Raw genomic sequence first — 16,862 nt, 5'->3', positions numbered from 1 at the left:
GAAGGACTTTCCTTAGAGCTGAAAGCCACTAAAAGCCAGGAGGAAGCAAGATTGTTTTCTCCTAGTCTCCAGAGAGAGATCTGTTTGGCCTGGGACTTGGGTTGTGTGTTGGAGGAAAAGAGATGAATGACTTCTGGGGGTATTTATTGATCTGACACAGAGCTGCTGTGGGTGCTAGGGGATACACCCCATATCCTACACACATGTCCTGGCCTGTCCTTGTGGCTGGGGTGCCTTGCCTGGAAGAAAGAAGGACAGAGGGCACCTGGGGTCTCCTTTAAGGGAGGCGAATAATGTCCCTGCTGGGCGCCACCCCCCCCCCCCAACTCCCCTCACACTGACAACAAACCTAGCCAAGAAAGAGGCCTTTGTCCTAGGACATCTGAGGCTGCAGGGGGAGGGGAGAAGGCTACAGGTGAAAGGATACATCAAAGCTGCCGGCTGCCCCTCCTTCCCAAAATAGCTCCCCTACCCCTTTACCAGAACCCAGATTTCCTCAAATAAAAGCAGTACCCTAAATGCCCACTTGCCTAAACAGCTGGAACGCTAGAAACCAGGTCATTTTCTTCAGCTGCCTTCCACCTTGCTATGACTCAGTTTCCCTGTTCCTATGAGTCAAGAGAGCAGAGAGCAGGAGGTTACAACTTGTATAAAGTTTAGAGGTCACTCTGGAGTGGACCATCAGCTTGGAATTCATCATCTGCATGGGAAAAACACAAACCTGGCTGGACTCCTGGGCTCAAAAGGAGGGCTGAGAGAGGCTTGGAGCCATGTGTGCCCCTGCTGGCCGGGATCAGGGTGGGGGTGGGGTATGGGCAGAAACCACACGGGGCTCAAGTTTCCTCTCTTGGCCAGAAGGGGCAGGAGGAGAGGAGGGCCATGGGGAAAGGGGAGGGTTGGAGGAAGGACGGAGAAGTCAGGCCAAGGGCTTCAGAGAGGAGGCTGGTGCACTGCCTGGAGCTCCCCGTGCTCAGTCTGAGCCTCCACACTCAGGGCTCAGCAATGGCCAGGGGGCGGGGCCCAGACCTCCCAGGTTCTCGGAGGCAGCAGGGATCCTCACCCAGGAGGTGTTAGCCCAGGCCCTACCTCCCTAGAGACAACAGTCGGAGCCTCATCTCTCTTTGCACCCTGCTTGGATCCTGCCACAGGTGCCTGAGGGGCGGGGTGGGAGGGAGATTCCAGTGGGAACCTGGGACAGGTTGGGGAGGTGGAGGAGGAAGAGGGAGAAAATACCCAACTTTCCCATGTTCTTAAGAGATCTCAGACCTTCTCAGGCTGCCCATGGTTTGGGAATTTGACATCTTTGGGAACTCCTCTGGGAGAAGACCTAGATGGCTTCTGGAGTGTTCGGGTAATTCTTGGGGTGAAAGGCTGTGGTCCCCTGAGGCACCCCTGAGGAGCTGGAGAATGACCCTGAGTAACCCTTTGGCAGTCTGCTGGTTGCCCTGGGGGAAAATAGTATTATTCTTTCTCCTCTCCATTCCATCATGCTGCCCTGTCCAGCTGGCTGGGAAGGTTTGGTGGAGGCTGAGGAACTGTATGGATGCGTGGATCACTGAGAAGTGTTGTTGCAGCAAGATGGGGTGGTGGGAGTAGGGGATGCTAGTTCTTGCCTCCCTTCACCCCTTCTCTTGGCAATAGAGATCAGCTAGAACTGGAAGGAAGAGGAAGGTATCCCACCCCCGCGGTAGCTCCTTCCAACTGGAAATATTGGCAGCAGGGAGTGGACTGGGAAGCAGTGGAAGAGAAGAGGGGCCGAGGCTGGGACTCTCTAGTCATTGGCCCTCAAAGGACTGCAGTCTGGGGTTTAGGGACCAAGTGACAGAATGGAAGAAACTTGTCCCTCTCTCCCTTTTTCCCCGTACGCCTGCTTGAGTTATGTGTGCCCCCAGGAAATTGAGTCGCACTCTGATCAACTCAATCTCTCTCTCCTTTTCCTCTATTCCCTTTGTTTCTCTCATCTCTGTCTCTCTCCCTCTTTGGGGATTCTTCCTAATCTTTCTAAGTAGGTTGCTCACCTGCCACTCCAGGTTTCACTGATCTGTCTTCATTCTTTTGCTGCTTCAATCAACACCTGGAAAGGTAAAGTGGTCTAATAAGCTTCAGAACAGGGTCCCAGGGCCGTGGCTGGGTCACTCAGTAGGCTATATGCCAAGGTTGCAGCTTCAGTCCCCAGTCAGGGCACATACAAGAATCAACCAATTGATGCATAAATAAGTGGAACAACAAATCGATGTTTCTCTCTCCCTCTCTCTCTCCCTTTCTCTCTCTCTCTCTCTCTAAAATTGACCCCCCCAAAAAAGAACAGGGTCCCAGAGTCAAGGGTCCCCCTTGTCAAGGCAATTAGAGTCTTGGGGCAGCCGCAGAGGCCAATTGTCTTCCTCTCCCCAGCATCCCTCTTTAAATGGTTCTCATCCTGTATCCTTAAGCGTAAAGTCCCATGTCATTCTGTGAGTACTCAGGTTTTGTGATAATATATTTCTGGGTAGGACCATCAGGAGGAGAATAAAGATGGTGGATTTATAGTTCTTGGAGATGGCTCCAATTCTACCTGATGTACAATGTTGGGTAGGAAGACGGCTGTGTGACCACTGGGAAGTGGGAACTGATTATTGTAAAAGAAAAGGGGCACAGGAAGTCCTGTTCCACTTTCCCAGTCTCTCTCTAGTTTCTGCAACCTCTGTGACATTCCTTTTTATCCAATTCTGACTATACCCTCATCCCTGACTTATACCACTTGCTGCCAACCCCCTGGTTGGTCCTCAGGAGGGTAGGCTCCTAGGACTCAGATGGGCCTATGCCTGGTATATAGAACATTGCAGAGTGTCTAGGGAAAAACATACTCCTCTCCTTTGACCTAGTGAAAACTTGCCACTGTATCAGAAAGCTGGTTGGAGCTGATCCAGGGGTTCTCTTCAACTCCCCCTTCCCCAGCCTCTTGCCTCCCTCTGCTCTCCTTCTGGATTCTCATTTTCCTGTCCTAGGGTGAGGGAGAAATTCAGCTCATGGTCTTCATGAGAAGGGGCTGATACCTAGTCTCAGATACTGGGACAGTCAGAACCCAGTGTTGCCTGGGTCAAGGATTTGAAGCTAGGAGAAGCCTAGAGATCACTTGCCAGACTCCTTTCTGGCTTTGTTTTTTTCCTGTAAATCCATATGGTAGGACTACTTTAGTATTTCTCAAGATGCAGTGGTCCTCTGGCATCAGAAACACCAGGGCACTTCTTAAAATGCTGATTGCTGGGTACCCGCACCTATGAATTCAATTCATTAGGTCTGGGGTGGCGCTCAGGATTCTGTTTTTTACAAGTACCCTGGGTGAATGTGGTGCAGAATGAAGTTTGTGATTGCCTGAGCTAGACATAATTGACTGCCTCTCACAGAAGAGAGATTCCACAGCCCTGTTTCCATTAATGGAAGAGAATGAATGTGAAGCAATTTGCCCAAGGTCATGCATCTGGAAGGCCAGATAACCTGTCTTCTGCCTCCTAGGACAGGGTCCCTGTATTACACCTAAGAGTCAGATCCAGGAAGATATAAGGAGGGACAAAGGGTGGGGGTAGGTGTGTGTGTGTGTGTGTGTGTGTGTGTGAAGGACTATGAGGCAAGAGCCATCGTCCCTGCCCCATAAACCCCTTCTCCATTCACTTTGCCTTTGGGCAATTTCCTCCAGAACCTGGGTGGGGGAGGGTGGGGTTCCGGTGTTGAAATGGCATCCTGGACAGACATAAACACCCCACCCATTCTGCCCACTAGCCAAGGGCCCGTGCCTACACCACCTCTCAGCTCTGGGGATGGCAATAGAACAAAGGGTTAGGGGCAGAAGGTAGGGGTGATCGTCTATCAGAAGGATAATTTGTAGTTCTCACTTGTTACGTTTTAAGTCAAAGAGTAGACTCCATATCAAATAGATGTGATAGGCCAACCTTGTGGTAATCTAAGGTCATGCAATTTGAGGTCATTCTGGCCTATCCTCGATTCTTCTGTAATTCTTCTCAAACCCTCACCTGCTTGCTTTTACTTATATGGCAGGAGTTGGGTGTAGTGTCTAGCCCTAAGAAATCAGGAGGTTTCCACCAAATCTATTTGGAATTTCTTGCTGAAAGCAGGAAGAACAGATGCAAGGGAAGAGGGCTGTCGGAGAACAGAGAGGTAGGATGAGGAGAAGGCTGACAGAGAGAAGATGAAGGCAGGGATGAAGGTTTGCTGAGAAAGTTACACTGTCCGAGTAAAAAGGGACCTCCAAGTTCCACTTGTCCAACACCCTGTTTTTTTACAAATGAGGAAACAGAGGCTCGAAGAGATGTGATGACTTGCCCAACATCATACAGCTACTTTGTGGAAGACCTGCAGCTAGAGCCCAGATCAAAAGAAAGGGGACTGGAGGGGAATGTACATTCAAGGCTCTGAAGAGATAATTCCCAGAGAGGAGAAAAAGAGACTGAGATCCCACAGAAAGAGTTGATGGTGTAGACCGCCATTAAAGGCTTGGGGTATGGAGATAAAGGAGCGGGATGAGAACGTGCCTGGAAGGTGATATAGGCTAGTAGACTCAGTCAGTAGAGGTTCCAGACCTGACTCTGTTATTAACCAGCCTGGGTCTCAATTTCTGAATGGACCTTATAGAATCTTTGTGAAACTTAATCTCATAAACAAATACTTGTAACACAGCTCTTGACAAATACTTAATAAGTCTTTGTTGTAGTTATTATGTTACCTTGGAAGAGAAAAGATCCCTGGCTGTGGGCTGGGGTATGGCCAAGATGACCCTGTAGGAATACAGGGCAGAGGTCCAGTGACTCCAGAGACCTTTCCTCCTCTGCTGCGTGCAGCTGATAAACCTCTTATCTGGCCAAGGCAGGGGAGTCCAGCACCAGGATAGGAGGAGAGGGCAGGGCTGCTATCAGCCACCAGGCCTGGGCCATATCTCAGAGAAGGGGCGGGACTGTCTTCTTGGCTCTTCCCACAACACACTCCTTGGGGATCCCCAAACACTCACTCTCATCTTGGGAAGAAAAGACTGAGATCCTAAAACAGAGAACAGGCGAGGAAAGTAGGAGTGATCCCTGATGTTGCCCCAGAAAATGGGGGGAAAACCCCCCAGATGTGGTTTCTGCCCCAGCCAGTGATACAGTTTTGGGGAGAAAGAAGTAGGGGAAAGAGAAGGCATCTTGTCTGAAAAAAAGGTAAAGACCTAATGTGCTCCCAGTGGAACTGACTGCAGCCATAGCAGGTGAGGTGGAGATCGCACCACAGAAAAAGCCTTTCTACAATAGCTTAAGGAGTTGGTTGATGAGTCCAGCATGAGTGGGATGGGATGAGGTCTCTCATTCTCTCTGGTGACATTAAAAGGAGCCTCTCTATGGAGGCAGGCAGGACAAAATTGCTGACCCCTAGCAGGAGAGACCTAACTCCCATTTATCCTTTGACACAGGTTGCTGGGGCCATCTGGGCTTTGGGGAACCCTGACCCAGTAGGATGCCCCCGTGTCCTCCCCAGCAGAGCAGGAATAGGGTGACACAGCTGCCCACTCCGGAGCTGGGTGAGATGGAACTGACTTGGCAAGAGATCATGTCTATCACTGAGCTGCAGGTGAGTGGGATTGGAAAGCAGGGGAAGGGAAGGGTAGAGAAGCAGGGAGTTTACCTGGGACTAAGGCAGGAGGCTGGAATGGGGTGGGCTCAAGGTCTCAAGCTGGGAAAGTTCCAAGGAGTGGAAAAGAAAGGGCTGGAGTAGGAGGGAGATCTAGATGTTAGGCCAGTACTTTAAGGGGAAGGAGTGTGGAAGGGCACGGGACAGGAGTGGTGGGGAAAGAAGGATCTGATTAGGGGTAAAAGCTCTCTCAGCAGCCACTCTGCTCACATCTCTCTACTCGACCTCCTGCTCCGCCTTCCCTTTCTCACTTTCTTCCCGCCTTCCCTTTCTCACTTTCTTCCCTTCTGACCTCCTTCTCCTCCAATCCTGCTCATCTTCTCCCTTCATTTTCTCCCCCTTGCCCTCGACAGCTGGGCCCCTTTCCCCAAGGTAGCTGAGCAGTAGTTCAGGGGCCTCAGGAAGGGGGGACAGTTTATGCCGGGGTCCTCTCCTCCTGCTAGTTGGACAAAGGGGTATCTGTTGGCCTAACAATGATGCCTTTGTCCCCAGCTGGGCTAGAGCAGGGTGGCTCCCTAACATGGGTTGGGGGCCCTGTTTCTAGCAAGTTCTTTTCTCCTCTCTGCACCTGGGCAGGGACAGAGGGACTGAAGAGTAGAGGGTAGAGCTTGTGCCAGTTCTCCAAAGTGACTCAACCCCCAAACCTGGCTCTGCGCCTGCCCCCTTTCTCTCCCCTGCCACCATGCATGGGCCCTCAGGATCTGCCCTAAACTCTGCTTCCACACAGCAGCTCCCTCTGCTGGGCACCCAGGACATGGCCAAGATTTGAACTTGACCCTTTGACCCTAGATAACCCACAGCAGGAAGGGCTTCTCAGGGGTCATCTTGGATAACTCCTTGTCTTTCTGAAAGAAATAAAAGAACATGAGGCATTTCAACCCAGTAGGAACTACTGAGGAGGAGATTTCATAATTGTTGTAATGTTAGTTCTTTCTGAAGTCTGACCTCAGTAACTTCCATTCCTGCTTATGCTGCTTTTTTCTGGAAATAGCTGCATTGCAATTTTACAAGATTTTTGAGTTTATTTATTTTTAGAGAGAGAGGGAAAGGGAGTGAGAAAGAAAGAAAGGGAGAGAAACATCAGAAGGCCCCAACTGGGGAACTGGCCCAGGCACGTGCCCTGGCCGGTGCTCAATCACTGAGCCACATCAGCCGGGGCGTTTTCAGTGATTTTTAGCACCTTTCCTGTTTCCTTGTTATAATCTCACTGTGTCTTTCAGAAGGACCCGTCTTGGTCCTGAGAGAGCTGGTTCTCTTCCTCAGCCTGTCTCCAAACTTCTTTATGTCTTTTCTTGCAGGGCCTAAATGCTACAAGTGAGCCACCATTTGAGCCCCCTGCCCCAGACCCATATCCCGGGCCCCCGCCTCCCCCAACTTACTGTCCCTGCTCAATCCACCCGGATGCTGGCTTCTCCCTTCCTCCACCACCTTATGAGCTCCCATTACCCTCAACTCATGTCCCAGACCCCCCATACTCTTATGGTAACATTGCCATACCAGTTTCCAAGCCACTGACCCTCTCAGGCCTGCTCAGTGAGCCCCTCGCAGACCCCTTAGCCCTCCTGGATATTGGGTTGCCAGCTGGGCCACCCAAGCCCCAAGAAGACCCAGAATCCGATTCAGGATTATCCCTCAACTATAGTGACGCTGAATCTCTTGAGCTGGAGGGGACAGAGTCTGGTCGTCGGCGCAGCGAGTATGTAGAGATGTACCCAGTGGAGTACCCCTATTCACTTATACCCAACTCCTTGGCCCACCCCAATTATGCCTTGCCACCTGCTGAGACTCCCTTGGCTTTAGAACCCTCCCCGGGCCCTGTGCGACCCAAGCCCACTGCTCGGGGGGAGGCAGGGAGTCGGGATGAGCGTCGGGCCCTGGCCATGAAGATCCCCTTCCCTACAGACAAGATTGTCAACTTGCCGGTAGATGACTTTAACGAGCTGTTGGCACGATACCCGCTGACAGAAAGTCAGCTGGCATTAGTCCGGGACATTCGACGTAGGGGCAAGAACAAGGTGGCTGCTCAGAACTGTCGCAAGAGGAAGCTGGAGACCATTGTGCAGCTGGAGCGAGAACTGGAGCGGCTCAGCAGTGAGCGGGAGCGGCTGCTTAGGGTCCGAGGGGAGGCTGACCGGACTCTAGAGGAGATGCGCCAACAGCTGACCGAGCTATACTGTGACATTTTCCAGCACCTGCGGGATGAAGCTGGCAACAACTACTCTCCTGAAGAGTATGCATTGCAACAGGCTGCTGATGGGGCCATATTCCTAGTGCCCAGGGGTACCAAGATAGAGGCCACAGACTGAGCTGGCCCAGTGGGGTGGGCCTGATGATGGGATATTTCCTTTTCCTTTCTGATAAAGGTACTCTCTGACTCTGAGGCCCAGAAGGGGACTACAATGAAAAACCTGACATTTGTTAGGTCCAAGGTGTGTTTAATGAGGCTTGCCTTGAGGCAAGTATGTGAGGGGAAGGCTGGAATCTTTTTCTAAAGTGATTCAGTTTCCCAGGTGTCCAATCTCCACCTCTTGTTTGAGCTTTGGAATATAAAGTCCTCTACGGAAAGAACCTTCCACTGTGTATTCCTTTTTATTAGTGTATGCAAACATACTTTTTTTCATTAATGTTCTTTCAACAGAATTTTCAGAGGCCACATTGAAGTACAATCAAACCTCCCTGGCACACTTCCGTCTTTGGAGTTGTGTGGCTCTCAATCTTCTCAGGAAGTGAAGTACATAAGCTACCTATCTGGTGTATTTGCTTCTATTTATACTTCTCTTCACTAGCTCCATTCAAATAGGGAAAACTTACTTCCAGGTTCTGACACTACAGTTGCTGAAACAAAAGCAGGAGTTATCAAAGATGTGTCCTCTTCAAACCCATACATTTTGAAAAACATGGTCTCTAGTCCAGGTTTACAAAATTCAAAAGAACTTAAAAGCTTCCTATTCCTGATACAGCTGAAGGCAGTCCAACTTGTCAACCTTGTTTACTCAAAAAAATTGAAAATATAGGATCAAATTGTAAAGGGCATGGCCTGGGGTTACCTATTTAGGAAGTTTATTAGCCCACCTAAGGGACATCACACTTTTTCATTCTAACCAGGGTCACAAAGGTAATTCAGACCTTTAGACAACACAAACTAAGCACCTAATAAGTTCTAGTTCTAATTAAGAGGCAGTGACGGGGCACTGCAGTGGAGACCATTGTATACATTGTGCCTAAAGCAGGTGGAACATAGTTTTGGCATTAACTAGGTTGTGAGTCGTTTCCAAGAACTTCGACAGGGTAACTATCTTCCTTGAATCCATTTCCTCTTGTAACTTGTATCTGGTCAGGCATCTCTCAAACTACCAAATATAACAAGTGTTAAAACAGAAAACTCATGTGCTTGTTTAAATGTTAAAATTGCTTCTAAAAATACTTTAGGTTCATCACCTTTGAGAAGCTAAGATGCCCCCCCACCATACCCCTGGTTTTGACTTTTCTGAAGTCTGAGATAGCTGACCCATACATACTTGTCCACCACTGATGATACCCACTATGCTCCTCCCAAACTTAAGCATGTATAGCTCAAAACAGACTAGAGTGGCAGGCAGCTCTGGCCTTTCACTTTAATTTTCTCTTGCCAGGGGTGCTAGAAAAAGGGTATGTACAAGTGGAGAAAATAGTTAACTGTTTACTTCTAATCCTAACACAGTCAAGATTCAGTCCAGCAGTGAGACCCAGTTTCTCAGATTCCACTAAATGATGGTGCCAATGGGATGAACTTATCTACATAAAGCCCTGCTCCTTTAGATTGACCCTACCAAAAACTTCACTTGTTTTGCTGGTATCTGTTATGTCATTATCTCCTGTATTTCCCTGTCCCAAACCTGAAATGCACAGTATCAAATTTAAGTATCAAAGGGAGAAAAGAAAAACAGAAACAAGTTAAAAGAATTTTATTTACAAAACCCATTCATAAAACTGAATGATTAATTCAAGCTGTAGCACAGCTAATGAAAACTGCATGGCAGTTAAAGTGAAGTACACAGTGGCTCAGATAAAGGCTGTCCTCATAAGGATGCTCCTGGCAAAAAAAAAAAAAAAAAGTTATGAGGTATTTACACAAGCAGGTAAGTAAGATTGCCATTCTCTTTACTGGAGCCCCCCCCCCCCCCAAAAAACCAATTTCTATTAGACCAGATTATGAAGTTTTGTTGGTTTTGAGGCACTCATTTCTTTACTCTGGTAATACCAAGCACTCTTGCTGACCATTATTACTTTATAACAACTTACCTTTTAGCCATAAGCCCGAGAAGATGGGTTTTTTTTTTTTAAAGACAGTTGATAAACCTGTAGTAGCAGAGTCCTCCCTAGAAAAGCAAATAACCTTTAGAACTAGCTTTTCCCTGAGACCAAGTCCCATCTCAGGCTAAATCCCCCACCCCCCATTAGCGGCCCACCCACCCTCCCACCATCATTTTGGGGAAGATTGTAATGCATTACTTTGAGCCATTGTTTTAAGGAAATGGGTCAAAGGAAGGTAGAAATAAATCAAAATTAAAGGGCAAAAATATATTATTCGCAGCAGAGATAGTTACAAGTGCTCATTTCCTTCCATTGGGATCCACTAAGACTAGGGTGTCAATTTATAATATAATCCATCTCCAGAAAAACCAAGTTAAGCTTAACTGGACTAGTTTTGGCTCAATATATTAAAGAAAATATAACAGAAAACTGGATTTTAGATAACTATATAGATGTAAGTAAAATCTGTTCTTACCTACCAGCATAGCAATAAAACCTTTCCTCCTGGTTCTGACTGCTAGTCCTAAGAGTCAGGTGTGCCTTACTCTTGTCTGCCTCCTTCCTTGCGATGGTCACTGAAACTTCACTCCCTCCTAGCTTTCATGGAGCGTGCCGTGGACTGCCCCTGGCTTATCTGTACTCCACATACCACAAGTGTCTACTCTCAGCTGTAGAGTGTCTGAGCTCGGAGTCATTCGCGCTATACTTGCTAGCAGTTCCTAGTAGCTGAACATCTCTCCTGGATCTTTAAAGGCATTGTCAGGAATCCTGAGGTATCTGCAAACTCCCTCAATAGTTAAGTTTTCACCTGCCATTGCAAACTCAGCCAATATCAAACCCATGGAACTGTATCATCCATCCATGCTTTCCCACCCACCTCCACCTCCCACCCACCTCCAGCCACCCTCCCCGCCCCAAACTTCCAAGTAAACACACCCATAGGATGAAATACAGTCCTAGTGATAAACAAATCTCTATGCTACTAGGTTAGGTACAATAGCACTGAAATTGAAGATATCAAAGGAGGGCTCAAAAGAACCTACATACAAATAACAATCACTGGATATTAAGTTAACTTTAGAAATCATTTTCTATACAATCAACATTTTAGGATGGTTATGATCTTGTGCCATGTTCAAAGGAAAACTGCAGTTAACGTGTATGCAAGCAGTATGGTTCCTCAACAACTCCATAACGTTAATAACCAGACATAGGCAACTAGTGTGACTAAAATCTACACATCTCTGTAAAGACCCACCCAACCAGAATGAAGTAAACTGCAGTTTTCCTTTAATGTAGTGTATTGTTAAGAAATTCTTACTGGTGCTGGGAAGTTTTAAAATGTCTCCCAAACACTTCTAATCTGTGGATTTTAGAGGTTGCATTAGCCAGCAGTTGGTCCCTAATCTCTGGCAAAGTTCTGAATTTGAATTGTGACAGAATCATTCAACATTCATGGGTAGTGGGCAGGGAAAAGTCCAAAGCTCTGCCAGTCCCAAATCCATACAGTTGTCATTCAAGAGGATATTAAATCGTTTATTGATTACACACGATAATGGATGATACACAAACTTCATTCCCATCTATAATTTTATCTGGTACCATAATTCAATTTAGATATATTGCATAGGATGTGCCAACAATCATTAATAACCAAATAAACTCCATGACTCTGCTTGGGTGACCCTTTTAATGGTGAACTCCAGGTCACAACACAGTAACTTATCAATTCAACTACACCAAGGTTTCTGAAGACAATGGCTTGTGTGCCCAAGCAGGTTGTAAATAAATTTCAAATGGAACCTGGCATCACCCTGAAGGAATTCTAACTTCACACTGTTGGGGTAATTTACCAAGATGGCTTCAGAGTAGACTAACTTTACACAGCACATTTAAAAAAAGACACATTTATTCAGCGTCATGATCAGACTATTACATTTAGCAATCAACAGCATGGGTGCAAAAAAAAAAAAAAAGAAAAAAGGAAAAAAAAAACTACATTAAAAACCCCTTTTTGGAATGCTTTACACTTTCCACAGAACAGAAACTAAAATAACCTGTTATACAATTAGTCACAAATACAGTCCTCGAGTTTTTTGCCCATTCACATGAGTATTGTCTAAAACATGTCTTCTTTGTAGCAGCTAGGCCCTGCCACCACTGTGCTTGGCTGAGTTCACAAATCTGTTGTAACCTGTAGCTTCCCTGTCACTTCTCTGGCTCTCCTCTCCTGCTAAGCTTTGTTTCCTGTTGAACAATATGGAATAAAGTTGTTAATCTAAACATATTAAGACTTAAGGCTACAATCCAATAGCAAGTTGTTTCTCACAAATTTTGCTGATCTGAATATTAACTTAATATCCACAATTTAACTGCAATTACAATGTTAACTATGTTGCACTGCTTAGCTACATTAGGGTTACTGGGTTCATTATCAATCATAAAAATTAAGCTGAAACACAAAAAGATGTTTACTTACCTGGTAGTAATTAAAACCTTCTGCCACTGCCATAGCTACTGCTGCTGCTGGAACCGCCATAGCCACCTAAGAATAATGTTTGTTCCTTGAAACTTTTTGAAGTGCCAGTAGTAACTTTATATTTGAGGCAATAAAAGTTTAAACCTGAGTTTCAACCCAGATGATAATTTCAATGATTGGAAGTTACCAGTCACTTAAGTGTTCTTAAAACTGCTCTGGCTGGTGTGGCTCAGTGGATTGAGCGCCAGCCATGTGAACCAAAGGGTTGCTGATTCTACTGCCAACCAGGGCACATGCCAGGGTTGCAGGCCGTGTCCCCAGTTGAGGGAGAGACAACCACATATTGATGTTTCTCTCCCTCCCTTCCCCTCTCTCTAGTAAGTAAATAAAATTGAACCTTATAAAAACCTGTCAGGCTTTTTATTTCTCAGAAAATGTCATCTAAAGACTCAATGTATTCTTTACCAGTATTAGTTACAAATACACTTAGCCCCCTAATGCTACACACACACACACACAAATACCTTGGTTTCGTGGTTTGGCAAAGTATTGGCCTCCACCACCATAAGGGCCAGAGCTTCTGCCTCCAAAGTTTCCTCCTTTCATGGGTCCAAAATTTGAAGATTGATTGTTGTAATTGCCAAAATCATTGTAGCTTCCGCCACCTCCAAAATTACTTCCTAGGAATGGAAACAGGACCTTTATCCGTTACATGGGAAAGATAGCTCTGAAATTTATTTAGTGTTCAAAATGGAAACAAACAAACAAAAAAAACCAAACTGCACGACCTGCCTGCCTTCCTCCCAAACTCTCATGGCTCCAATGTTTATCTTTGCATTTAAAGTTTTCCAGGCAAGGCATTCAGTTGAATGATCCAGTATTAAAATCTTTTTTACCCAACTCACCATGACAACACAGAGCATATTCTATAGCCTTGGAAAGCCTTTTACCTATCCACGGACACTGCAAACACATGTTGGATACATCAACTAAGTGACTATAGTTCCAAAGGAGACACTAAATTCTACTAGAGCGAATCTAGCTTCAGCTAACAGCTGAAGTTGCAACTAGCCACTTATTCTCATCTATTTGGGAGTGAGGCGGCCCCAGCTTAAAACTAGGAGGTAGCATAGCAAGCCCATTAAAAAAAAATACCATGCAGTGTACCACATAATGCATTGAATCCCCACATGGGCATAAGTTCTACAAGGCTAATCTAGCTACTGCACCAAGTACCTGGATCACTGGATACCTACCACTACCACCGCCAAAGCCGCCTCCGCCTCCTCCGTTGTTATAGCTGTCATAGCTGCCACTCCCGCCATAGCCACTGCCCTGGTTTCCATAACCCTGTCCACCACTTCCATAGCCTCTGCTTCCTCCAGAGTAACCAGGGCCGCCTCCTCCATAACCACCTACAAGAATACAATTCTTCTCAATAAGACAAAAGTATTCAACAATCAAAACCTGTTTAAGCGTAATGGGTAACAGCCTGCTCACATCATGCTGTTATGGTCAGAGTTTAGATAGTCATGCACTAGATGCACTTCAATTTTAGTCTCTAACAACCTATTCTATACATCACCAGAAACAAAATCCCAACAACAAAACACAGAAAAAAACCCCTCATAGAACACAAATACCCAATTTTCACCTGTTTATTCCTAAACAAAGCCTCAAAACTTACCATCATTACCAAATCCATTATAGCCATCCCCACTGCCACCATATCCACCACCACCACGGCTACCACCAAAGCCACCTAAAAGAAAGCAGAATTTTAAAGCATTGTAAAATACGAACTTTAGGAAGTAATTCCTGTACTGCAAAAATAATTTTCACACAGGAGATTTTAACTTTTGGTTAGTGAGAAGCCAAAAGTAAACTTGGATAAAATATAACTTTGGAAAGTGACCATGCTGCCAGAGGTTGCATAAAAAACAAGTCACCTGAGGTAATTAAAAGTATAATCAAACACACCTCGACCACTGAAGTTTCCTCCACGACCAAAGTTGTCATTCCCACCAAAACCACCTCCACGACCACCTCCGAAGTTTCCAGAACCACTTCGACCTTAACAAAAGATGAACTGTTGTTAAATCACACAGATTAGAATTGGTCTTTAAGGTTTAATAAAAGAAACAAACCCACCTCTTTGGCTGGATGAAGCACTAGCCATCTCTTGCTTAGATAGGGCTTTTCTCACTTCACAGTTGTGGCCATTTACAGTATGGTATTTCTGAACTAAAAATTTGAACATAAAAAGAACACAATCTCAGGGTTTAGAATACAACCAGGATTTCAGAACCCTTAGTTAGCAAATGTGTCATCTGATACTCACTGACAATCTTGTCTACAGAGTCATGGTCATCAAAGGTAACAAAAGCGAAGCCTCTCTTTTTGCCACTGCCTCGGTCAGTCATGATTTCAATCACTTCAATTTTCCCATATTGTTCAAAATAATCTCTTAGGTGATGTTCCTCAGTGTCTTCTTTAATACCACCGACAAAAATCTTTTTCACAGTTAAGTGTGCACCAGGTCTTTGAGAATCCTAAGAGGGAAAAAACAAATGATTATATTTGGAAAATCCCAAAATTAAGACTCAAGTTCATTACCATCCCCAAATGTTACGTCCACCTCGTGGCACACTTCTAAATGACTATGGAAGGAAAAAAAAAATCACTTACTTCTCTTGAGACAGCCCTCTTTGGTTCCACAACTCTTCCGTCCACCTTGTGTGGTCTAGCATTCATGGCTGCATCCACCTCCTCCACAGTGGCGTATGTGACAAACCCAAAGCCTCTGGAGCGCTTGGTATTTGGATCTCTCATCACCTGAGATGTAATTCATTTAAACCATAGTAAAATATCCAAAACTACTGTTCATTTCTACCTTGAGTAAGGCAACAGAAATCTATACTGGCTTTTTATACAAAACCTCTCTGTTTCCCACTACCCATCCAGTATAAACCTATTAAGGAGCTTTTTAATTACTTAAAGCCACACCTTCCCAAATTATTTCCAACTTTAACCCTGTTAACAATATTCATTAAGCATTCAGACAAGAACTATAGCACAAGTCAAATACATCAACTAGGTCTACTGCTCTCTTTCTCTTCCAAGTCTTACCACACAGTCTGTGAGCGTTCCCCATTGCTCAAAATGGCTCCTCAGACTCTCATCTGTTGTTTCAAAGCTCAAACCTCCAATAAAGAGCTTTCGTAGCTGTTCCGGCTCTTTGGGAGACTAGGAATGAAGAAGAGGGAAAAGCGTTAAGTGGACTTATATTTAACGCAAAAAACACCGTTCACTTACGCAAAACTAAACAGCACATACACAGCACTTATTGTTCCTCCGGGTGGCAGCAGGCCACGTGCTTCCCCCCACTGGGGTTACGGTATGTTGGGGGCTGGGAAACCGCGAGCGCATGCGTCCCTACCCAGCCTTTGACGCACGCGCAACAAAAAGACTGAACGGGAGTGGCCCATCGCCAAAAAAACACTATAGCTGCTTTTTAAGAAATTCACCAACAGATAAAAGACAACAAAAAGTGATTTAATAAGCCTAAAGGTTTTACTGGAACAAGCCCGGCGTGGTAACTAAGGGTTACAGACGGCGGCCTCATGGCCACGATGAGGACAAAATGGCGACCCGAACTTCGGGAGGAGTAGGCCCTTGCCGCGGCCCAAGAACTACTGAATGGGCTGCTGCAAGCAGCCAATCCAAACTGCATCCCACCGAACTCAGGAAAGGGCGAGCAAGACAATTAAGTTGGAGAGAGCATCTTACCCACCTCTGACTTAGACATGACGACTTCAGGGCAGGAGACTTGAACGATGCTTACTCAGCGGCGTCCACCGACAGAAAGGAGTAGTCTAACAAACGTATCTGCCAGCCTACCTTCGGCCTCGCTTTTTTATCCCGCCTCCTTCCTTACGGCATTGGTAGACTCCGCCCCTTAATAGTTCTGATTGGATACTTGAAATAGCTCGTTGCTACTATTGGTTTGTGGTGCCGCATTGTGCAACGTCATCCGTTTGGGCGTTCTACGTAGCCTCCATCCCTCGGAGTTCATTGGTTCCCGAGTAATAGTCTTCTGAACTAATCTGATTGGCTAGTCAATCAGTCATTCATATTTGAATGGCCTAGGGTATTTAAATAACTTTAATTTTCCACACCTCGAGTATCAAATTCTATTCAATTGTCAGAGCATGATTAATACTATGTATCAATAAAGGGCATGTGAGAATTTTATTTTGTGTAGTAAAATGGCGAGTTTACGCAAGCGCATTAAGAAATTCCGCTTGGCTCAAGGAACACGTGAAATGGCGGGCAGGAGACGGCAGCAAATTTATAGCGCCTGCGTAGTGGCGGGAGTAGTGCCTCGTTTTGCGCAGGCGTAATGGGCGGAGAAAAAGGTCCGGTTTCAGGATTGGTC

The 16,862-nt window shown here is 45.9% G+C and overlaps 2 protein-coding genes across 4 annotated transcripts; one reads left to right on the top strand and one right to left on the bottom strand.

Moving 5' to 3' along the window:
• Positions 1-4,955: 4,955 nt before the first annotated feature.
• NFE2 (nuclear factor, erythroid 2) lies at positions 4,956-8,220 on the top strand. The gene is made up of 3 exons (XM_090273310.1): positions 4,956-5,233; positions 5,435-5,592; positions 6,951-8,220. The coding sequence occupies exons 2-3, from the start codon at positions 5,479-5,481 to the stop codon at positions 7,956-7,958; spliced, it is 1,122 nt and encodes a 373-aa protein (XP_090129436.1). The 5' UTR covers positions 4,956-5,233; positions 5,435-5,478; the 3' UTR covers positions 7,959-8,220.
• Positions 8,221-9,581: 1,361 nt separating this feature from the next.
• HNRNPA1 (heterogeneous nuclear ribonucleoprotein A1) lies at positions 9,582-16,323 on the bottom strand. 3 transcript variants are annotated; one of them, XR_016510478.1, is made up of 12 exons: positions 16,218-16,323; positions 15,554-15,670; positions 15,113-15,259; positions 14,766-14,976; positions 14,576-14,668; positions 14,405-14,497; positions 14,112-14,186; positions 13,681-13,839; positions 12,949-13,104; positions 12,425-12,490; positions 9,934-10,010; positions 9,582-9,724 (listed from the first exon to the last, which is right to left on the bottom strand). XR_016510478.1 is itself a non-coding variant. In XM_090273308.1 (11 exons), the coding sequence occupies exons 1-10, from the start codon at positions 16,230-16,232 to the stop codon at positions 12,435-12,437; spliced, it is 1,122 nt and encodes a 373-aa protein (XP_090129434.1). In that variant the 5' UTR covers positions 16,233-16,322; the 3' UTR covers positions 11,173-12,192; positions 12,425-12,434. The 3 variants fall into 3 exon arrangements, 2 of the variants coding, with proteins under 2 accessions (XP_090129434.1, XP_090129435.1); XM_090273308.1 differs by lacking the exons at positions 9,582-9,724; positions 9,934-10,010 and adding an exon at positions 11,173-12,192 and having other exon boundaries at positions 16,218-16,322; XM_090273309.1 differs by lacking the exons at positions 9,582-9,724; positions 9,934-10,010; positions 13,681-13,839 and adding an exon at positions 11,173-12,192 and having other exon boundaries at positions 16,218-16,319.
• Between the last annotated feature and the right edge of the window lie 539 nt (positions 16,324-16,862).

This window comes from Furipterus horrens, unplaced genomic scaffold (genome assembly GCF_987537825.1).
Source record: "Furipterus horrens unplaced genomic scaffold, mFurHor1.1.pri manual_scaffold_4, whole genome shotgun sequence".
NCBI classification, from domain to species: domain Eukaryota; kingdom Metazoa; phylum Chordata; class Mammalia; order Chiroptera; family Furipteridae; genus Furipterus; species Furipterus horrens.
This window is presented reverse-complemented; position numbering and strand designations above follow the sequence as displayed.